General features: G+C 39.0%; 1 protein-coding gene across 2 annotated transcripts in view; it reads left to right on the forward strand.

Moving 5' to 3' along the window:
• The window catches only part of glg1a (golgi glycoprotein 1a), a 33,230-nt gene that overhangs the window by 6,842 nt on the left and 2,925 nt on the right, over positions 1 to 23,463 (forward strand). Inside the window, exons 2-27 of one of the 2 annotated variants that reach the window (XM_053641241.1) lie at positions 8,396 to 8,425; positions 8,713 to 8,799; positions 8,931 to 9,146; positions 9,645 to 9,848; positions 9,932 to 10,003; positions 10,150 to 10,336; positions 12,086 to 12,297; positions 12,811 to 12,932; positions 13,073 to 13,174; positions 13,371 to 13,524; positions 13,843 to 13,872; positions 14,637 to 14,774; positions 16,576 to 16,662; positions 16,865 to 16,927; positions 17,082 to 17,195; positions 17,574 to 17,662; positions 17,823 to 17,940; positions 18,124 to 18,216; positions 19,254 to 19,391; positions 19,532 to 19,655; positions 20,243 to 20,385; positions 20,495 to 20,596; positions 20,682 to 20,789; positions 20,886 to 21,006; positions 21,087 to 21,193; positions 23,073 to 23,236. In XM_053641241.1, the coding sequence (XP_053497216.1) occupies positions 8,396 to 8,425; positions 8,713 to 8,799; positions 8,931 to 9,146; positions 9,645 to 9,848; positions 9,932 to 10,003; positions 10,150 to 10,336; positions 12,086 to 12,297; positions 12,811 to 12,932; positions 13,073 to 13,174; positions 13,371 to 13,524; positions 13,843 to 13,872; positions 14,637 to 14,774; positions 16,576 to 16,662; positions 16,865 to 16,927; positions 17,082 to 17,195; positions 17,574 to 17,662; positions 17,823 to 17,940; positions 18,124 to 18,216; positions 19,254 to 19,391; positions 19,532 to 19,655; positions 20,243 to 20,385; positions 20,495 to 20,596; positions 20,682 to 20,789; positions 20,886 to 21,006; positions 21,087 to 21,193; positions 23,073 to 23,236 (3,125 nt within the window). The remainder of the gene's footprint in view (positions 1 to 8,395; positions 8,426 to 8,712; positions 8,800 to 8,930; positions 9,147 to 9,644; positions 9,849 to 9,931; positions 10,004 to 10,149; positions 10,337 to 12,085; positions 12,298 to 12,810; positions 12,933 to 13,072; positions 13,175 to 13,370; positions 13,525 to 13,842; positions 13,873 to 14,636; positions 14,775 to 16,575; positions 16,663 to 16,864; positions 16,928 to 17,081; positions 17,196 to 17,573; positions 17,663 to 17,822; positions 17,941 to 18,123; positions 18,217 to 19,253; positions 19,392 to 19,531; positions 19,656 to 20,242; positions 20,386 to 20,494; positions 20,597 to 20,681; positions 20,790 to 20,885; positions 21,007 to 21,086; positions 21,194 to 23,072; positions 23,237 to 23,463) is intronic. The other variant, XM_053641242.1, reaches the window with a different exon arrangement.

The raw sequence follows: 23,463 nt of genomic DNA on the forward strand, positions 1-23,463 counted from the left end.
TCAATGCAGCTTTACAGAAATATAATAACACTCTTCTCCTTATTAATAAATCACATGCTGCCAGTGGAGAATTTTCTGCTGTGTCTCAGTGCTGTAATAATTAACGTGGTTTATTAATTCCTCAAGACATTTTCTTATAGATGCCTTAAGATTGTCATTATTACCACGCTGAGCCCAGAGACCTCTGCTGCTGCTGAAAGGCGCCTCTTTAAACCCCACATCGTCTTTGTGACGGGCTGTGGCAGTTGTTTCAGATGCAAGAGAAATGGGGAGGAGTTGGTGATAAGTTTGCAACAAGGATTGTTCCTTTGGTCATGACATGCCAATGAATTTCTTACAGAAGCATTATTATTGTGCTTATGTTTTCCCCTTGCTTTCCCACACAAATCGATGTATTATCAAACTGGATTCAGGGATCTGCTGCACATTACAGCAGAGGAATTTGATTCCTTTCCTCTCATTGGCTGTTTCTCAGTGCTGTTCTTCCTACTTGTCGTAGAGGTGCTCAGATTGTGAGTGCTGAGAAAATCAAGCATGCGTGAAAACCCTGGAGCCTCAGTAGTTGCTTGCAGACTGAGAAAATCGTGCTCACACTACACGAGCAGTCACCACGGAAACATGCAACTAGTTGTCACCAAACTGCGAGCCCCAACATCAGTCCATGATTGGGAAATTGCTGCTGAAATTAGATTTAACAATACTTATACAGTTACAGGAGAGCTTCTGCATAGACCAGTGCGATTTACCGATGCATTGAAGTACTCGTATTGAAGTAAACGCATCCTCAGACTAGTACACGTAGGCTGTGCGCTAATGATAAGGCAAAAAATAAAACAACTAGAGGTATAATCTATAGCTTCAAGCTCTCGTTCTGTCCTACAACATTGTATTTATGCCTATTACGTTCTGTATGTTAATGGTTTAGCCATTTCTATGTTACAGCCACTTTGTCATGTCGGGAAGTACTTCATCTAATAATGTGCCTTAATAGAGAGTCATAGCCAGAGCAAATCCCATAATAGAATCTGACCAGAATAGTGCTTTTTTTGTGTGTGTGCATTTTTCCTTTGCAAAACCTCACTCAGAGCAGTGCAAAAGTTCTTACCAACAGCACCAGCATCGAGTGTGAAAAACTGTAGATTACCCTAGAAACCTCTAGAAAATCTGATACCTGGTTATTAATTGTAAGCTGTCGTAATTGTACAGATGAGATGTGTAGGGTTGCTGGAACTAGGCCTGGGCTATGGGGTGATCATAGGATATCAGCAATGATTGGCATGTGACCGGATGCCAAAGAATATTGACCGGCTATAATCACTTATGCTGCATGGGGCAAAAGAATAGAATAGTAGTGCATGGAAAAGAGCTTCCTGGAGCACATTTTGTGTAGATATGCAATAAAATGGCTCACGCCACAGTGCAGCATAACCATAACGTCATGACCAAAAAAAACCACTGAATGCAGTGCAAAAATCACGCACCGATTTCAGATTACTGTGGGGTGGTTTGTCTGTTTTCAGCCAGAGACAATCCGGTCTCAGTTTCATAAACAGCTCGAGTGGGGAGAGAAGGCAAGAAAACCACGATGGGGTTGAGTGTCTGATCTGGAGCAGGGCAGAAAGAAGGAGATGGGCTCGTGCGGACTGACGACTTTATTAGCAGCTGGAGCGTTTGGTGAAAACAATTCTTTCAGCAGCTCCTTTGTTACACCAGTGTAGTTATGCATGCGGTTTATGAGCATGCAAATATCCGTGTCACTCTGTCCATCCATTGTGTGAACACGTAATGCTTTTAAAGCCACAACCAGGTCCGGCCTTCTCATCTTTCAGACCTGACTGCGTTCCTGATCTACGCAAATTGAGGGCCCTTTCACACTACGCAATAAAGCGAAGCAAACAGTGCTTTCACACCAAACGATTGATCGCCTTCAGCTAATTCACGCCTGTACGATAGGTGGTGCTGACCGAGAATGCATTTTACACCTGCACACTAGGTGGCGCAACTCAATATTCAGCTGATCGGCCTATCGTCTTTGAGGACCAAGAAGAAGAATCACTTAAACATTGGTGCATAGCACCACAACACAAACTATTAAGAAGCACAGAAACTAACTTTTCTCATTTTATGTGTTTTCTACCCAGAAAGGGAGGCAGAAAGGTTTTTTGTGTTTTTTGAACAGCACCATAGAGCTGTTTTGAATGAAATAATGTGAAATATAATGCAATAACACAGTAGTGGGACAAAACCCCAGTTTAATGCACAAGACCTGCCCACTTTTTTTTGCTGTGGAAGTACTTTAATAAATAAAGTGACAGTTCATTTCTTACTCTCCCGTTATATTTATTACTGACTATGTTTACATGGACAGCAGTAATCTAATTGTGTGCAAAGCTAGATTCTTTATGGTGTACATGAATATGGGAGCGGAGAAGGTTTTTTTTTTGTTTTTGTTTTTTTTTTAAATCAAACCTTCTTGTATAACAGACAATCTATACAATTAAACCCTAACAATAATTGAAGTTGTTATTAAACAAAGAAAAAAAAGTCAGTAACATGTTAAAGCATTCTATTAAGTAGATATTTATTTACATTTTATGGAAGGAGCCTCCACTGTCACACTACCCAGTTGTTGATTAGTTTCCTGTAGCATGCACTCTAATGCTTTATTCTGTATATATAACAGTTAAGTATTTTGGAGTTGGAATGTAGCTGTGGGTAAATCTTAGCATACGAATGGACTGAGAGAAAAGTGTCCTTTAAGTCTGCTGAAATGTGGAAGCTGGTATTTTGGAGAAGAGACCTGTTGTCCACTTTCTAGCCTTTACAAGTTTCATTGGCAGAGAGCAACAGTGGAAGTCTTTCTGCATGGTGTCCAGGTGGAGAATTGTGTGTTTAGTTTGAACAAATGTTTGCTCAGTTCAGTTGAATGAGTGGTTATTATTTAACCTACGCGTCATAAGTTTGAAACGCCCATTCTTTATTTTTATTTATTTTCCACATTTTAGAATGATAACGTCATCAAAACTCTGGAGTAACACCAATGGAGCTATGGGAATTATGTTGTGATAAAAAAATGCAAAATAAATTAATATTTTAGTATTTTAGCATCTTCAAAGTAGACACCCTTTTTGCCTAGAATTTCCAGAAATGTATTCTTGGCATTTTCTCAATCGATTTCTTGAGGAATCTCCCCGAGATGCGTTTTAAACAGTATTAAAGATGTTTATTGGCTGCTTTTCGGAATATTTAGCTTCAAGTCATCCATTTAAAAAAAAATAAATAAATAAAATTTGTAAATAAAATGTTAATTTTCTAATGAAAGTAGTGAATATGTTGGCACAGTTATATTTTTGTCTACAACACCGATTTCAAACATTTAATCATACATCTTCAGATCAAAAGGTTTTTAAGCTCATGAGAAACATTTCAGTCAAATGTCCACAAACATTTGACCTGTAGTGTACATCACTGCTTCTGTCTGAAGACATACTGTAAATGGGAGAGAGGGAGTGCCAAAGACTGATGACTATTAAATGTGCATGTGTGCAGATGAAGGACATTGAAATTGAAAATAAATATGTTCAATAGGAAATCAGTTAGCTACAGTGCCCTCCACTACTATTGGCACCCTTGGTAAATATGAGCAAAGAAGGCTGTGAAAAATTGTCTTTATTGTTTAACCTTTTGATCTTTTGTTCAAAACATTCACAAATAGTTTGCTCTCATGAATATCAACAGTTGCTAACAAAAAAATCTTTGTTAAATATAGGTGTGCAACAATTATTGGTACCCTTTTAGTCAATACTTTGTGCTACCTTCCTTTGCCAAGATAACAGCTCTGAGTCTTGTCCTATAATACCTGATGAGGTTGGAGAATACATGTCAAGGGATCTGAGACCATTCCTCCATACAGAATCTCTCCAGATCCTTCAAATTTCGAGGTTCATGCTGGTGGACTCTCCTCTTCAGTTCACCCCACAGGTTTTCTATGGATTTCAAGTCAGGGGACTGGGATGGCCATGGTAGGAACTTGATTTTGTGGTCAGTAAACCATTTTTGTGTTGATTTTGATGTACAGTCATGGCCAAAAGTTTGCGATCACCAACAATTTCATGCAATTTTTCGCAGTTAATTAGGTTTAGCTCTGTTTGGGCTAGCTATTGGGCTATTTTGTGTCCGTTTGTGCTTCTTTCACCAAATATTGTGTGGTAGTCGTGGCGTCAGTTGTGAAGTTGTGTTTTTTTAAAATGATAATTTATTACTTTTCGCTGTAACAAAGCTTGCAAGGTGAGTTGGTCTCTTGTGATTTCTTTTTGTTTTACTGATCTTGCAATTTGATATGCTGTCGTAATTTTATGCCGAATTAGCGATAATTGACAAACATTGACGTGGGTACTGCACGTGCACGCTGAATACTGCTTTTAATGACTCTCTGTTATCGCTTTCTTGTTTGCAGATTTGATCATGGTTCAAGGAAAGGAATTATCATCAGAGAAGTGTGTGCAAATATTCATTTTGCACAAACAGCAGATGTCTAGTAGGGAAATTGCCAAAAAACCGAACCTGGCACAGTCCACTGTTGTCGCCACAGTCAAAAAAGCAACTGAACTATACACACAAATGTATAGTGATCGCAAACTTTTGGCCATGACTGAATGTTTTGGATCATTGTCCTGCTGGAAGATCCAACCACGGCCCAGTTTAAGCTTTCTGGCAGAGGCAATCAGGTTTTCATTTAAAATCTGTTGATATTTGTCCATGATGCCACGTATCCTAACAAAATGTCCAGGTCCTCTGGCAGAAAAACAGTCCCAAAACATTAAAGAGCCACCATCATATTTAACCGTGGGCATGAGGTACTTTTCCATATGGCTACCTTTTTGTGTGCGCCAAAACCACCTCTGGTGTTTATTGCCAAAAAGCTCTATTTTGCTTTCATCTGACCATAGAACCCGATCCCATTTGAAGTTCCAGTAGTGTCTGGCAAACTGAAGAAGTTTGTTTTTGGATGAGAGTAGAGGCTTTTTTCTTGAAACCCTTCCAAACAACTTGTGGTGATGTAGGTGACTGCAGATTGTAGTTTTGGAAACTTTCTGATGCAGCTATCTTCTGCAGTTCTCCAACTGTGGTCCTTGGAGTTTTTTTGTCCACTTGAACCATCCTCTTCACAGTGTGTTGAGACAATATAGACACACGTCCAATTCCAGGTTGATTCAAAACATTTCCAGTTGACTGGGACTTCTTAATTATTGCCCTGATGGTGGAAATGGCATTTTTCATGCTTGTGCTATTTTCTTAGAGCCATTTCCCATTTTGTGAAGCTCAACAACCTTTAAGCACATCACAGCTATATTCCTTGGTCTTACCTATTGTTATGAATGACTAAGGGAATTTGGCCTATGTGTTCCCTCATACTTATACCCCTGTGAAACAGGAAGTCATGGTTGAACAGTTTCCTGTTCCTAGTCACCCAGGTGTACTAAAAGAAATGTAAAATCAGTAGGAATATACTTCATATATATTGTTCTCGTATGAATTCATAGGGGTGCTAATAATAATTGTTGCACACCTATATTTAACAAAGATTTTTGGTGGGGGATAAACCTGTTTTGTTTTCACTTGATATCCATGAAAGCAGAGTATTTTTGTGAATTTTTTAACAAACGATCAAAAGGTTCAATAATAAAGACAAATGTTCACAGCCTTCTTTGCTCATATTTACCACGAGTTCCAATATTAGCGGAGGGCACTGTATGTTCTCTGTTTCACAGGGAGCTAGCTAATTTGATTTTCTGTGGAAAGAGTTTGCTGTTGTACCAGTCGAACATATTTTACTTTTCTCAGACACAGATTATTTTTCCAGTAATTTGGTTGGATCTTATGCCAAATCACACTTTCTGTAGTGGAGTAGAGAACTTCACCCTCACCCTCTGTAGTGTTCTCTTTCATGTCGACAATAGGACAGTATGAATGGGCACAAAGGCAAATGGGTATGACTGAACCCATACACAAAAATGGTTTTAATGCTCAGTACTTCTGAGCTTTAACTATGCACTGAAATGGAAATCTCACAAAATAGGTTTTACTGGTAACTAAAGATTCGGCTACAGTATATTTTGACAGGTTTAGCTACAGTGTAGTAAATATCATGTCAGTTTTGCTCAGGTCTGTTTCACTCATGTGCGTGTCCTGTCTTCTCTGGGTTTCGGCATATTGTTTGGAGGCTTGTTTTCATTGTGCTTAAACAGGTTTGTCGTATTTCATCTTGAAATGTTTTGTGATGCACAGTGTTCATTGTGAAAGTGCAAACCAGTTCCATCTCCAACATGTTGTCAGACATGCTGCTGTGTTGCTGAACAAAATGAGGAGGAAACCCCGCTGTAGAGTAACAGCAAGCTAGATATGTATGTATCAGCGGGGTTTAGTTTGGCCTATGCAGCGTGCACGCAGGCTACGATTTCATAGATCTATCCCACACTAAAATGATAATGAAAGAATATGGTATCTGGTAACCCATGAGGCATCATGGTGAAAGATTTGTCTGCATGACCAGATACTTCCTTGGGTGACATCATGCCAACCAATGTCGCAGTTTGTCAGAACTCCAATGGGAATCTTACCTGAGATCAGTCAGAATATTCACACTATGTTCTGTTTATTTTTAGAGTGGAAATAGATCCCGAAGAAGCTGCACTCACTCACTTTATAGCACGTCAGCTATCTAGCTAGCGCACAATGATTTGTACATTCCCGTTAAAGGTGCTTTCAGAAAAATTCTTCAATCTTCATCTGACAGGTTTTCATATTTTAAGACAAGAGTTGAAGACCACAATGAAAAAACTATCAGAGTCACAAAACTGTATTTTTGGAGTTGTGCATCCACGGCTGTTGATTGAGCATTGAAGAACGATCTCATAAATGTACTTGGATGATAGAAAGATCAGGGTCACAGAATTTTCCATTTAAAATAAAGCCATGCTATGGAAAAATGATCAGAGTCCATAGCCTACTGTGAGAAAATGATCACAGTCCAGTCACATGACCGAAATCAGCCAATAGGCTTTGAGTAATGGCGGACGCCCAGCTGAGTGAATTTCATTGTTAACTTACTGTCAATTTCTTCAACATATCTCATTAGTAATTGCTCTCAGCAAACTTGAGTACTAGATCAAACAACATGGATGAGTATCCTCAACAGACTGATAAACCAAAGAAGAGACAGATACATGGAAGTAAGGCAGAAAAAGAACTCCCTGTAAATGACAGAATTGTGGATAATATTCAAGTTGAGATCGATGTATAATGTATATTCTGTGAGTCTTCAGTGTTTAAGTGATGTTGATGATGCTCAGTTGAATAAATTAGTATAAGTTCATCACTGTATTACTGTGAATACCCACGAAAGAAAGACCAGAGTCCGCGCAAGCATTTTTTCATGCTTCAATTAACACAATGTAAACAATAATGGCTGATAACTTTTGTTGTCTTCATAAAGACTATGAATGGGTCTAGTGAATATATCAAGATTTTCTCTGTTCTCAACTATTATGACATAAGAAGGTTCTGAACTTTTAAATTCAAATTTTGGAATTCAAGCACAATGTGACTCTGATCGTTTTATCATTGGTGCCTTCAGTTATATAACTGAGCAGTATTGATTGCTGCTGATATCAGTAACACTGTAAACTAATCGTCAGTGAAATTTGACCTGGCGAACACAGACGAGTGGAGTGATACACACAGTGAAACATCCCAGTGCAGTTAGTAAACATAGGCTCTCTTGGAACACTGCTCAACCAATCAGATTATTAGACCGGAACTAACTTGTATAAAAATCAATACATTGTACATCCTTAAACCTAATGTTATGTTATGCATCAATTGGACCCCTTTCCACATTTGAGATGTCTTTTCTCATTGATTTTCTTGTCTTCCCTCATTTAGGGTCATGAATTTGTATGCAAATATTTCTTCTTATGGCTTGTCCGAGACAAGCCATAATAAAGGTTTATTGTTTTAAGCTGTTCTTTGCTGTGTATTTAAAACTGTGGCAGTCGTTTTGACCCATGACATAATGGATGTAACTTTTTTCCCCCAACATAATAGAAGGATTAATTATAAACATTGGAATTTAGATTGAGATCATGTATCGTTCACAACTATTTGTTTTTCATTTTTATGTTAATGCATTGACAACTTGTAGTTCTTGACGGGCATTATCTAAGATCAGTCAGGTTAGCAAGGCTTTTTTTCCCCCTCTCGTGGTTATTAAACTAGCTGCTGAACTGAGCTAGCCAAGGCCTACCAGAGAATAAACTGAAACGTGCCCCTTTAATGCACTGAAGTCTCCTGGTATCATCTTCTAACATCTGTTTTTATGTTTTTCACCCTTTAGGAAACGGAGATTGCAACCAGCTGTAACCATGTGAGTATCATTTTTTTTCCTTCAGTGTTTTCTTTCAGTGTGTCATGTGTTTCATAATGTTCCAGATCCATGCTGAACTCAGTAATGAGAGACACATTTATAAGCACGTGTTGTATCCATATGCTTAGTTTAAAACTGATTTTGAATCAGCTTGTTCTGGGGCTGTATGTCAGTAGCTGGTGTACATAAAGCCTGGGGTGAATCCTACTTGTATGCATAAGCTGTTTAATTTAATGTATTAAATTCCTTTTATTAATTAATTAATTTATTTATTTATTTATTTAAAGCTGCTTTGGAATTACAAACTAAATCTGACAACAGACCCAAAATTTGAGTCCGTGGCCATGGAAGTATGCAAGACCACCATTAGTGACGTAAGTACCTTCTTTATGTCCGCTCTCTCCAGCGGGTTGTGCCTTTGACTGTGAAGTAAAACCGAGTGAATACATTTTAGATCGAATTATACGCCATTTAAATAACGTAATCCATTTATTTGTGGTTACAGATTAAAGAGTGTGCATCAGAGGAGCGGGGGAAGGGCTATTTAGTTTCATGTTTGGTAGATCACCGTACCAACATCACGGCATACCAATGCAACCAGTACATCACAAAGATGGCTACCATCATCTTCAGCGACTACCGGCTCATCTGCGGCTTTATGGACAGCTGCAAGGACGACATCAATGCACTGCACTGTGGGAGTGTTAACACTGGCGAGAAGGTGAGCCAGGACCTTCTGGGACACAAACGCTGCTAAATGTCACTCTTAAGAGATTTAATAATGTGTCCTGGAATCAAGCCTTGATGTCCACATATCAGGACTTTCATTTTAATAGCACTGATGACTCATGAGCTGAGTAACCGAGAGATACTGAAATATTTTCCTGCTATTTTCTCGTTTCATATTCGTGTCAGAATGTGCGATGTGTATATAATTGAGTTGTGATGTAATTCACGGGCTGTGGAATAGAGAAGCGGTCGCATTATAAATGATATGAAAGAGAAGCAAAGGTGCATATTTAAATTTTTTTGCAGCATGCAGAATCCAATTAAAAATGCTCTTGCATAGTTATTTTTCACTATATTTCCTATAATGTTTTCAAAGCAGAGAGCTCGAGTAGGGTTTGCCATGTACAGTCTAAGATAAAATCTGCTGAGAGTGAGTTATGCTTTACCATGTTTTTCTTATTTCCTTTTCTTTTTTTTTTTTCTTTTTTAGGACATACATTCTCAGGGAGAGGTGATATCATGTCTGGAGAAAGGGCTGGTGAGTGAAGTAGAGGAACAGCCAGGGCGTTATACAATCAAAGAAGATTGTAAGAAGGCCATCATGCGTGTGGCTGAGCTATCATCAGATGACTTTCACCTGGACAGGCACCTCTTCTTTGCATGCCGAGATGATCGCGAGCGCTTCTGTGAAAATGTACGTCCGTGACTTTGCGTACTTGCATTGCAGCTTTCACCGGTACAACGCCATACTCATCTTATTGTTTTTGGTGATTTTAGACTCCAGCAGGTGAAGGCAGGGTGTACAAATGTCTGTTCAACCACAAATTTGAAGAGTCCATGTCTGTAAAGGTATTTAAAACTATTATTCTGTATTGTGAGCAACTTCTATGCGATTATTCACATTGATATCAACCATAATTGACCATAATAAGAAATCTACACGTGTGTGTGTCTGTGTCCCCATTTGTGCATTTTTATTTTCTCATGATGCACAGTGCAGGGAGTCTCTCTCCACCAGACAGAAGCTGATCGCCCAGGATTACAAGGTGAGCTACTCATTGGCCAAGGCCTGCAAACAGGATCTTCGGAAATACCGCTGCAACGTGGATACCACATTGCCCCGTGGCAGAGAGGCCAAGTTGTCCTACCTGCTGCTGTGCCTCGAGTCCGCCGTGCACAGAGGTAGGAGTGCAGAGAAGGATGTGTGCTACAGGCACATGCGAAAATATTTTCTAATTATTTTTTCTATAACCAGTCTATCCGTTGATCTAAAGTGCTAATTGCAACTCTGGTTACTTCACGTTTTCAAGTCCTCTCTGCATGTGCATCAGTTTGCACTACGTGGCATCACTCTTGTTAGTCAGCATTAATTATGCTAGATACAGCAGCCTATCTTCCAATGTTGCATAAAATGAGATTAATATAGTCTGTTGTGTGTGTGTATATATATATATATATATATATATATATATATATATATATATATATATATATATATATATATATATATATATATATATATATATATGTGTGTTGATAATTCTCATGTAACTGATAGCAACTACAGGGTGTCCCAAAAGTCTCCATACATAGGGGAAGTTTGCACTTATCTTTTTTGCACCTTTTTTTTTTTTTTTTTAAGCAAAATGTAAATTTGTTTACAAAGCATCCTCTACATGGTTGCCGTTTCTTTGTAAACACACACGGAGTCGTCTCACCCACTCATCACGAACTTATGTAACACATTTGGTGTTATGCATGTAATTGCACTTCGAATGCGTTCCATTAAATGTAGTGATGCGCCGAAAGGAAAATTCTGGGCTGAAAACCAAAAATTAGTTGTTGTTTTTTTTTTTTTTAAAACATATTTTTAAATATTTTTTTGTATAATTGTATTAATATTAGACTTTTTTTAATTCATTTAATTAATTTAATGAATCTGAATTGAAAAACTACAAACCAATAAAATGGTGACACTTTTTTTTATTATTGAAATTAACACAAAAACAATATTAAATATTATTCTTCATTCAGTTCTGTAACAAGCAAATTTAACAGATATATCCAGATATCCAAATAATAATAACCAGATATATCCAAATAATGTAAAGTTCTAGAAAACTTATGATATGCAAAACAGCAGTCACGTAATGAACTAGGCCTCTATTCTGTTTATGTAAACGTATTTCCACATTAATTAAAGATTATTGTGCAAAACAGCAGCAATAGAACTAAAACCAACCTGAAACTGTAAACAACAGATGTAGCCTCAAGTCAAGAATGAAGTTTCGCAGGCCTACACGAATTTTTATATAATTGCTATACACATATCAAATTGGACTGCTTTCTATTTAAGCAAAAGTGGCAGGTTTCTCTTCAAGAAGAAAAGTTGCTCAGCTTACTGGCAGGAGAGATGGTTCCTCTTCTCATCAAGAACATGAGGTGCTGCACTGAATTGTCTCTCACTCTCTGTGCTGGTGCTTGGGGTGGATAAATACCTGCATGCAATCCGTGCAAGCAGTGGAAAGCGTAGCTGTGCTTGAAATCTGTGCCTAACACTGAGGGGAGGGGCGGGGCGTGGCGGCATATAATTTCGGCTCATGTTTTGGCCTTTTTTTCCCCTTCGGCCAAAAACCGAAAATGCCATTCTCGGGCGAAAATTTTCCCGGCCGAAATTTCTGTGCATCCCTAATTAAATATGGTGTATAGGTGTATATTTTCCTGGTACACCATGGCCTTCTTTTGTCAAAGGCATTCCTAAGGGCTATCTGAAAAAAATATATAATATAAACTAAGCATGAAAAATTTTGGAAGACATTTTACTAAAAGTTGTTAATTTCCCCTGTGTATGGGGACTTTTGGGACACCCTGTAGATTACTGATTAGCTGGTTCTGGTATGAGAAGCAAGTGTTCTCTTCTCTGTATGTCAGGACGCACTGTGAGTGGTGAGTGTCAGGGGGAGATGTTGGACTACAGACGCATGCTGATGGAGGATTATTCGCTGAGTCCGGAGATTGTGCTGCACTGCCGCGGGGAGATTGACACACACTGCTCCGGTCTGCACCACAAGGGCCGAACCCTCCACTGCCTCATGAGAGTGTCCCGTGATAAGGGCATCGTAGACAACCTCTGTCAGAAATCTGTGAGTTGACTTTACTTTGACCTCACTAGTGCAAAGTGTTGGGTTGGGCTAAACTGAGGTTTTAAATACAGTACGACTGTGGGTGTGAGGGGAAATGAGATGGAAGGCAGGCATGAGAAACTACAGGGCTGTATTTATTTTAGTGTTTACTTCATGCTTTTCTGCATGGCACCCTCAAGAAAACACGAACTTCACACACGCACAGCTCCACACTGGCACGTCTCATTCCAGCTTTTCAGCACCTCACACATATAAATATATGCCACATTAATAATAAATAAGACATAATTAATCACACACAGGTGTCAGCATTCATTCATTACCTACTCCTTTTCTGTGACTCCTCCCCCATTCACACCCAGCACTCGACCACACCCTCGACCCAAAACAAGACGTTTGTTAATAAAACTCTGAGACCATTAAGTGTAGGTTCAGGTCTAGTAGTATTTGATTCACTACATGTGAGACTGTATATGTGTTTATAATAAGTCATTTTGTATTAATTGTCCTCAGCTCCAGACTTTGATCCAGGAAACGGATCCTGGGGCAGATTACCGGATTGATCGGGCTCTCAATGAGGCCTGTGAGTCAGTCATCCAGACCGCATGCAAACACATCCGTAATGGAGACCCCATGTGAGTCAAACGCATTCCTCTTTAATCTACCACTTTTATTACTCAGTCTGAACTATAATGATTAATCTTGACTGCAATTTGTTCTTTTTGTTGTTGTTGGGAGAAGATAGTTATGGAGTGTTCTGTTGATTTTCATATAGGATCCTGTCTTGTTTAATGGAACATCTTTACACCGATAAGATGGTGGAAGACTGTGAGCACAGGTTGCTAGAGCTGCAGTACTTCATCTCCAGAGACTGGAAGTGAGTGACCAGTGGCATTTAATGTTTCAGCTGTTACTGGTTTTGTCTGATTTCTTATTAGTTTGATATTAGGCTTTATTAAGAATGACCAGTCTGTGTGAGCAAACATGAATTTTATTTATTTATTTATTTCTTCTTTCTCCACATCACCTTTCATTATTTGTATTTATTTTTTTATTTTCTTTGTCACTCACAGGCTGGACCCGATCCTGTACAGGAAGTGTCAGAATGATGCTGCACGTATTTGCCACACTCATGGCTGGAACGAGACGAGTGAGTTCATGCCCCCAGGGGCAGTCTTTTCCTGCCTGTACCGCCATGCTTACCGCACCGAGGAGCAGGGTCGACGGGTGAGAGTGCCTATATATATATATATATATATATATATATATATATATATATACACACACACACACACACACACACACACACACACACACCCCTAGCAGACTCGGCTCTTGTTGATATCCAACCTACATTAGAGTTGCACATAAGGCATTTGTCTTAAGGCATAATACATGTATGGTCTGTAATAAGCCTTTTAAGTAGGTTTGCTATGGCCAGAAACTATGCCCAAGTTATGAAGTTATGACTGCTGGCTATAGCTGACACAAATTTTTTTGACTTATTTAAGACTTATGTAAGCCTAACGTTAAATTTAACCACAGGACTCCACTGAAAGCAACAGTGTTTATACTGTAAGTACTATATTCTTGTTGCGGATGCTCAAAAGTATACCAAATTATGCATGCAATGATAAACAAATGAAAGGGTAAAACTGGAGTAATATCTTTACGCTTTGCAGAATTTTCAGTCTTTGTACAACTGGAAAATTTGTAATAGAATTTTCCACACATAAGACTCACCAACATGTACTTTCTGCCAGAATCCATTGTCCTTGTAACATGTTTTATTAGACTATACTGTTCTTAACCCCGTGAGAAAACTTTCTTAAAAAATTTTTTATTCATTCGACACTCTGGAAGAAATTTTTAACAAAGTCAAACCTAATGCAATTTTAGAGTTTATAGGAAAAATAGATTTTGAAACCTTACCCATTTCTCACCATGGAAACTGACATGGCGTTAAAAACAAACAAAATAAATATTAGAATATTCCATGTTTTTAATCCCAGTGGTTTGTCTGTGTATATCAGTATGAGGAGTTGAAGCACTACAGTACAGAGTATGTAGTGGTCTTCATTTTGCAAAGACTGAAAATTTCAAGCAACTTTTTAAATTCAAAATTGTAATTTGCAAATGATTTTGGTTGGTGTGGGGAAATGGGATCCTTCTGGCTAATCAGCTATTTAAATGTATTGGGTCATATGTAATTGAGTGTTTCGCTGTTATTTTTGTTTTATAAAGATGGTGGGTGTCATTCTAATTCCTGACAAGTTCATGTGGTTTGTATTTGTTCGTTTCTGTAGGAGTATTAGCCCTAAAATGTTGTTTGTCTATAGTTGTCTCGTGACTGTAAGACGGAAGTGCAGCGCATCCTCCATCAGAGGGCTCTGGATGTAAAGCTGGACCCAGACCTGCAGAGACGGTGTATGACCGATCTGGGCAAATGGTGCAGTGAGAAAACAGAGCCTGGACAGGTTAGTAAAACTTATAGCAAGAAAAAGCTTAAGTAAGGAAAGCTAAGTTGATTACTTGGTTAAAATTTGTATTCTACTGCATAGTTTAAATTACTTTTAATTAACGTGCTATGTAATATGTCCCCTCCGAAAGTATTGGAACAACAAGGCCAATCCTTTTGTTTTTGCTGTGTGCCGAAGACATTTGGATTTGAGCTCAAAAGATGAATACGAGATGATAAATTTGAATACGAGATGATAAATCTGAATATGAGATGATGAATCAGATTTTCAGCTTTCATTTCCTGATATTTGCATCTAGGAGTGTTAAACAACTTGACACCTTTTTGTTTGAACTCACCAATTTTTCAAGTGACTAAAAATATTTGAACATGTGACTACCAGGTGTAAGATTGACTGTTTAAACAGTTAATAGCTCTGAATGTCTACTCTTGGTTTGAGCCCTGAGTTTCACCTGTGAAGACTGTATTTGTTGTTAAAAGGGATAAACCAACATGAAGACCAGAGAGCTGTGTATGGGAGAAAAGCAAGCCATTTTGAAGTTGAGAAACTCGATCTGACCCAAGCACTGGGCATAGCCAATGCAACAATTCAGAATGTCATTAAAAAGAAAGAAACCACTGGTTTACTAACAACCATTCATCTAACAGGTCGGCCAAGTAAAACAACAGCAGTCGTTGACAGAAACGTTGTGAGAGCTGTGTAGAAAAACGCAAAAACAGCAGTCAGCGTCTTTGCTGTATATGATCACACAGTCTCTGATCTCCCTGAATGCTCCATTAACCAGTGCACAACCGAGATGAATAGTTCACATTTGGCCTTTTCATGTGTCTCTGATTTTCACTAACTGCTTGTGATAGCATGATTTGTGACTAGAGAGCGTTGCCAAATTTCCTAAAAGCAACAAGACATTTCAAAAAGAGCCCCATCATTACTAGCCTAAAATCAAAACTTAAAAGGAAATGTATATTTAATCATATATTTTCTGATTAAACAGTTCGTTTGATTTCATTTATTTGCTTTGTTTGAATCTCACATTATTGCAAACACACGATACATTAAGTTGTAGAGAAGATATCACATTTTGTGTAGACTGTCGTTGGAGCTCTTTTTAAAACTGGACGCCTTGTTGTATTTCGTCTACATGTGTTTCTAGAACATGTCTCACAGACAGGAGTTTCAAGCTGTCTCAGGCCCATATGACCTCATTTACATTTGTACCTGGCACTAACCACTTGGGAATCTATCGCTTAAGACCAGGTGTAAATGGGGCCTCAGTAACCTTGCATAACTTTTCAGGTATTTTCTGTTTCCCCAAACGCGATGGTTCACCTTTTTTTTGCAGCTGCCAACACGGGTTGTTTCTCAGTACTCTCGCTCACACTTCCTCACCTCCTTACCCCAGTCATGGGCCATTCAGCCTGTAATCAGGAAATCAAATTATGTTTGCCATCAATTTCTCTGTCCTTGCATCTTCTACTTGTTTTCCTTTCTCGTGATATCAGTATGAAGAGCCGAGGCATGAGGAAAGCAAGTAAAGCACACCTGGTTCAGGAGCTGGGAGAGTGCAAAACTGGTCCATCTGAGGACCTGTTTGGCAAACACTGTCCTAGTTCATAAATTGATATATGAAATTAAATGTGGTCTGTGGTTTAATCAAGCATTATTCTTCCTAATATAGGGCTTTTTTTGGTGAACAACAGCTTTGTATAATAATACCAGACATGTTGTTAATGCAGCACTCATTAAACTTGTCATTGCTTTTGGTGTGTGTGTGTGTGTGTGTCCATGTTTGTTGCAGGAGTTGGAGTGTCTACAGGATCATTTAGATGATTTGGGCTCAGATTGTAGAGATGTGGTGGGTAACCTGACAGAGCTGGAGTCTGAAGTAAGAAACACTCTCCTCCTTCACTCCTTTTTCTCTTTCTGTCAGACATATTCAACTTTACTATTGCGTTATGAATACTGACAGCTATATCTGATGATGTACTGCTTTAACTGTGCTGTACCTACTGATTTATTTATGTGGTTAATGTGATAAACCTGAATCATTTTTATGCAGCATAACTTTTTTTTTTTTTTCTTTTAAGGATATTCAGATTGAAGCCCTTTTAATCCGAGCCTGTGAACCTGTCATCCATTCGCACTGCCATGTAAGTCAGATTGTCCAATTATTGCTTAACATCACAAAATCCCCGGCCAAAACAACTCCTCCACACAGTCTTCCTTTTCTATTTTTGATTATTCCTATTTTGTGTCTCTCTTCCTCTTTCTTTTTTTTTGTTTTGTTATTGATTTGTCTAACAGGAGGTGGCAGATAATCAGATAGATAATGGAGATCTGATGGAGTGTCTCGTGCTCAATAAACACCAGAAGGAGATGAATGAAAAATGTGCAGTCGGAGTCACTCACTTTCAACTGGTAATACACCTTCAAACACCTAACCTTACTTTTGTATCTATCTGCCACTACGATATACAGTTAAATGTCCAGGACAAAAATAAAATAAAAAAACAGGAACATTTATGCATAAATTAAATGTAAAATGTTTTCAGTTTTGAATTGGGGATGAAGTAAGCGTTTCAGGTGAGAGACTGACTGGTGTTCACATCATTTATATTAATTATATTTATATTAAGTGACTCCAGCTGTATATGTTGAGCCGTGCATCAGTGCGCTGTGTTTTACAAACTTATAACCAGTTCCCATGTAGAACCGGGGTCTGAGGAGGCGTCCCTAATGGGTTGTGTATTTGACTTCCAATTTACTCAGTGCTGCTCTCGTCTTCTTCCTCCTCAGGTCCAAATGAAAGACTTCCGCTTTTCTTACAAGTTCAAGATGGCCTGCAAGGAGGACGTTCTCAAACTCTGCCCTAACATCAAAAAGAAGTGAGTGTAAAGCTATGGGTCACTTACTAATTCAAGTTTGATGTCTCCTATACTGAGAAAGCAGTATTTGTGCAATTTATTTAATCAATTTCTGGCTAGTTTAACCCAAGTTGCAGAAAAAGATCAATTGATCATGGAATAAACCTATTTGTGTGCGCAGGGTGGATGTGGTCATCTGTCTGAGCACCATGGTCAGGAATGATACGTTGCAGGAGGTGAAAGACCAACGTGTTTCCATGAAGTGCCGGAGGCAGCTCAGAGTGGAGGAACTGGAGATGGTTGGTTAATTCTCAAATCAGAATCCACATACTAGTCGTAAATACAGAATTTATACAGAAACTGCGATGTAATGTGTTATAGTTCACTTACTGTTGGATTGGCATGACTTGTTTATGTTTTTGTGCTGCACAGCACTGTCTGTAGTTACTCTACTGTAACTGTGGTGCTGTACTCTGTTCCAGTCAGAGGATATTCGCCTGGACCCAGATCTGTACGAGAGCTGTAAGCAGGACATTAAGGATCACTGTCAGAACGTGGTGTTCGGCAATGCTCAGGTCTGTCTTTCTGAAACAACTTGGGTTATCTGCCCTAGCTCTACAATTCAGAAGGGTGCAAAAGTCCTAATTAAGAAACTACTAACATCTCATAGTGGTACCAACATAGATGTTGGTGTGAATTATAAATAAATACAAGCACAGTCCATAAAAGCATACTTATTGTGGATGAGGTCGACGAGTCTGTACTTGTTCTTCGCGTACACCAGTGCTGAAAACGCAGACTCAGAGTTTTTTTTCGATGCCATGTTACTAAGTTCTCGGTATTCGGTGTGCACAGCTATCCAAAAATCCACCACTGGCTTCTCTGTGAACCTCTGTGTACAATGGTTTAAAAGAGACGTTTTCCACTGCGTTAAACAATCTGTGACTTCAAGTGGAACGTTTGGATTTGGTCATGTCATTTGCTGATATTACAAAATACCTTAATAGCTTATTATACAGAACCTAATTTAATGTGCTTGGATATACACTATCGGTCAAAAGTTTAGAGACACTCGTTCTTTATTTTTATTTATTTTCCTCCCACATTTTATAATAATAATAATAAAGTCATCAAATCTCTGGAATAACACAAATGGAACTATGGGAATTATGTTGTGATAAAAAAAAAAATCCAAAATAAATAAAAATAATTTAATATTTTAGCATCTTCAAAGTAGACCCCCTTTTTGCCTAGAATTTACAGAAGTGTATTCTTGGCATTTTCTCAACCGAGTTCTTGAGGAATCTCCCTGAGATGCTTTTTAAACAGTATTAAAGGAGTTCACACCTATGCTGGACAATTATCGGCTGCTTTTCGGAATATTTCGCTCCAAGTCATCTGTTTAAACAAGTGTTTGTTTGTTTTTTTTTTGTAAAAAAATTTTTTAGTTTTCTAATGAAAGAAATGAATATGTTGGCACGATTATATTTTTGTCTATAACACCGATTTCAAACATTTAATCATACACCTTCAGATCAAAAGGTTTTTAAAATCATGAGAAACAATTCAGTCAAGTGTCCACAAACTTTTGACCGATGGTGTGTATGTGCAGGTGATTGAGTGTCTGAAGGACAGTAAGAATCATCTGACCCAGCGCTGTCACCAGAAGATCTTTAAACTGCAGGAAACTGAGATGATCGACCCTGAACTTGACTTTCAGCTCATGAGAGTGTGTAAGCAGATGATCAGGGTGAGTGATCATAAATCTTATTTATTTATTTTAATTTGCAGTGACTCTTCTGATTACAAACAGCACTTGTAGATGTAGTTTGCGTGTTCAGTATAGTAAGTGAGTGGTACCTCGTTAAATATTATTTTTTGGTGTTGTAGCGTTTCTGCTCTGAAGCTGATGCTAAGAGCATGCTCCAGTGCCTGAAACAAAACAAGAACAGTGAACTCATGGACCCTAAATGCAAACAGATGATCACCAAGAGACAGATCACCCAGAACACGGGTATAGTCTGACACACATTTGTACGCCATCCTCTGTCTTAATTATTTTTCATCCGTATCAAAACATGGGTCATGCTGCGCTAGAGCAATGGTTTTCAAGTTGTTTCAGCATGAGGCCCCCCTTGTGTAGGGTGCATTCCTTTGTGGCGCAATTTGTTTTTTTTTTCACGCTAGGCTTTTTTGTATTAACTTTCTCAACAGAGACTAGGTCCTCTATCTAAAAACGACTCCGTTTTAAATAGACTTGGGTTTTATCAGCGTGTGGCGAACAGTACTGTACAATTGTATATCAACAGATGTCTCTGTTAGTGACGTTTCAGCTTAGTGTGCTGTGTATAATTGATTTAATTTATTAATAGTTAAATTTTTATGTACGTCTTAGTTCAATGGTTGACAATCCTGCCTTACATATAGGTAAAATTAATTTAAAAAAAATTAATTCTACGCAGCCCCCCTGGCTCCATCTGGCAGACCCCGGTTTGAGAACCACTGCTCTAAAGAGACCGTTAGATATGCCGAGCACAGTTTAAATATGAATATGATCATGATTAGACTTTAAGTGGATTTTTTTTCCTTTCATACATCCAGATTACAGACTGAACCCAGTGCTGAGGAAGGCCTGTAAGCCTGACATTCCCAAGTTCTGCCAAAACATTCTGGACAAATCGAAAGATGACATCGAGTTAGAGGGCCGGGTCATCTCCTGCCTCAAACTCAAATACGCTGACCAGGTCTGTTCTAGTGCACCCCACTCTGCTGTGTTACCTTGTGGTTCAACACAGTATAGCTGATTATGACTGAGTCTGTGTGGTTGTAACCGTTGTTGAACTGTGTGTGCAGCGTCTCTCTCCAGACTGTGAGGACCAGATCAGGGTAATTCTGCAGGAGTCTGCCTTGGACTACAGACTGGACCCTCAGTTACAGATGCAGTGCACTGATGAGGTCGGTTACTCCTCCAGCTTCCTCCAGGTGTCACCGTAATTATATGCACTACCGTGTGGTATAAGGTCACGTATTTGTGTCTCAGATCCCGCGGCTGTGCGCAGAGGAAGTAGCGGCCCAGGAACAGACGGGCCAGGTGGAGGAATGTCTCAAAGTGAATCTGCTCAAGCTGAAAAATGAGGGCTGCAAAAAGGTGCATCATCATAATCACGTGTCCTACCATGAAACTGTCTAAAATTCTCCCAACTACATAGTGCAGTTTAAATTCACGCATGTCATATATGTGTAGGAGGTGCTGAACATCCTCAAGGAGAGTAAGGCAGACATTTTTGTGGATCCAGTGTTGCACACAGCATGTGCGCTTGACCTTAAGCATCAGTGTGCTGCCATCCCGCCTGGCAGAGGAAGACGTGAGTGCTTAACAACACGGTCAGTATGTTCCCGGAGAGTTTTCAGATGATATTAACGTTACTGTGTGTGTGTTCCTCAGAGATGTCCTGTCTGATGGAGGCTCTTCAGGATAAGAGAGTGAGACTTCAGCCTGAGTGTAAGAAGAGACTGCAAGACCGCATAGACATGTGGAGCTACGCTGCCAAGGTAACACACACACAGACCATTTCAAGGACATAAACAATTTCCAGTGCTTCTGCACGTGTCTGGTCCTGAAGCATTTCCAGTGGCACCATTTTTTAAAAACTCAGATCTGTCAAAACAAAATGGAAAAATGACTAGCGTGTACTTTTCAGGTCTAGCTAAAGCTGAACAGTTCAGATATTTATAAAAACTGAAAATAAAACCCTTTAAATAAGACTGAGGTGACAACTTTTCACACAGAACATTAAACGTTTACTACGTTTAGCTACTGTTACACAATGCAAAATTGCTGTAAAGTGTTACTCATCGCATCTCTCTGATGGGTAGATAACTAATGTAAACCACAGCTTTCCTAATTATAACACAGAACATTTCGAAGTGAAACGGAAATACAAACCTGTCACTTTCCCTACAAACGTATCAAAACACTAGCTAGCTACCATGTGAAAACAAACACTGAGCCACAATGCTGGCTCAAATTATGCTGCATCATACTTAAATAGTGAACATAAAGAAATAATATAATAAAAATTCAATGGCAAAAATGTCATTTATTTACTAGAGATAAATTGTGTGCTACATATCCTGGAGTTGCTAGTCGATATATAGCCGTCTCACTTCACTGCTGCAATCCAGGAGTCATGTCATGTCGTGGTTTTTTTTTTTTTTTTTGGTTTGTTTGTTTTTCTGTTTGTTTTTTGAAATCTAAACACTTTAATTTCCGAAAGTAGGTTAGTTTCAGGCCTGAGGGAGCATCCAACCACCCAACAACATGGTCCTAATTTTAATATTGACATTTTCAATTGCATAATTAAATACGTTATCACAGTAACACCGTGCATGAAGAGCCTCACACTGTTGATTTGTATGTGCTCGACAACTCACCGGAAACGTCCAAGGAACAAAGATGTCACTCCCTTAAGCCGAGGAATAGCCATCGAAATGGTTTATAGGTAGCTGTACGTGATGTCCAGCTTTATTGGACGTGGAGGTGAAATCCAGCTTTATTGGCATATTTAAAGATAATGAGCATAATAGTTATTTTATATATATATATATATATATATATATATATATATATATAAAAATAACACACTTTAATTCAGGTGGATGAACACGTTTGGTCATGCACATCATTAGCATGTTTGCCAAAAAGTGAAGAACTGCATACAAGCAGCTAATAAAAAATAGTAGAATGAAATATGAAGGCAGATCATTGCTGATTTGGGGTTGTTTTATGGCTGTTCCAGGGGCTTTTGGGAACATTAATGCTATTATGAATTCCTCTAAATACAGGATGTTGTAGCCTGGCTGGTTCAGACTTGGCCATAGATCAAGCTTTGAACAAGATCATGAAAATCTCTGGGCTGACATGGAGAAGGGGAGTCCACATGGACAGAACTAAGAATATAGAGGAGCTTTGCATGAAGGAGGAGTGAACTGAGATCTATCTACAAGTGTCTCTGACTGTGTTAGACCTACAGAAAGAGGTCCAGTGTTCTTTTCGCCGGGGAGATCATGACCAGATGCGAATTGTGGAGGGTGCCAATAATTCTGACACTAGTGGGAAAATTGCACTACTTTTGTTACATTGTTTAAAGAACCTCTCCAGCATCTTCACATGTTTGTGATCAAAATATTTATTGTATGTTTTTGTTCTGATTTTAATGAACAGCAAAAATGTTATTTAGCAGACTGTATTCTGCTAAATAAATAAAGCTCATTTTTAGAGACTAACCACACACAAAATACAAATATTAAAGATTTAAGACAGTGTGCAAATTTTAGTATTGTTATTGCTATTATTAAGTTCCTATTTTCTTAAGCATTGCTCTATGTGCAGTTTCCTTCCATGTTGACATTTTCTGCTTCCTGCCTCTAGGTGGCACCAGCAGAAGGCTTCTCAGACTTGGCTGGTCAGGTGCTCTCTTCCCCCGCTAAGAACTATATCATGAGCATGCTGGCAGTGTGTGTGGTGCTGCTGTTCTTCATGGGGCTGCTGTGCGGCCGCATCACCAAGCGTGTCACGCAGGAGCTGAAGGACAGGTAAAGAGGGTTGCCAGGGGCAGGAGGGGAGGGGGGGGGAGACCCAATGTCCTCACTTTTTCCTTCCCCATTCCACAAAAGGGGGGTGGAGAAGCTAGCAGCGCTCCTCTCTGCCCCTCACCCACCCCGGGCCCTGGCTATGGCACGGTGAAGAGGACAAGCAAGACTGAAAATGTGCAGGTATTGTTGCTACTGGCAGCAGCCATGTTGGGACCTGATTTTACTCT

Source organism: Ictalurus furcatus, chromosome 14 (genome assembly GCF_023375685.1).
Source record: "Ictalurus furcatus strain D&B chromosome 14, Billie_1.0, whole genome shotgun sequence".
Classification (NCBI taxonomy): domain Eukaryota; kingdom Metazoa; phylum Chordata; class Actinopteri; order Siluriformes; family Ictaluridae; genus Ictalurus; species Ictalurus furcatus.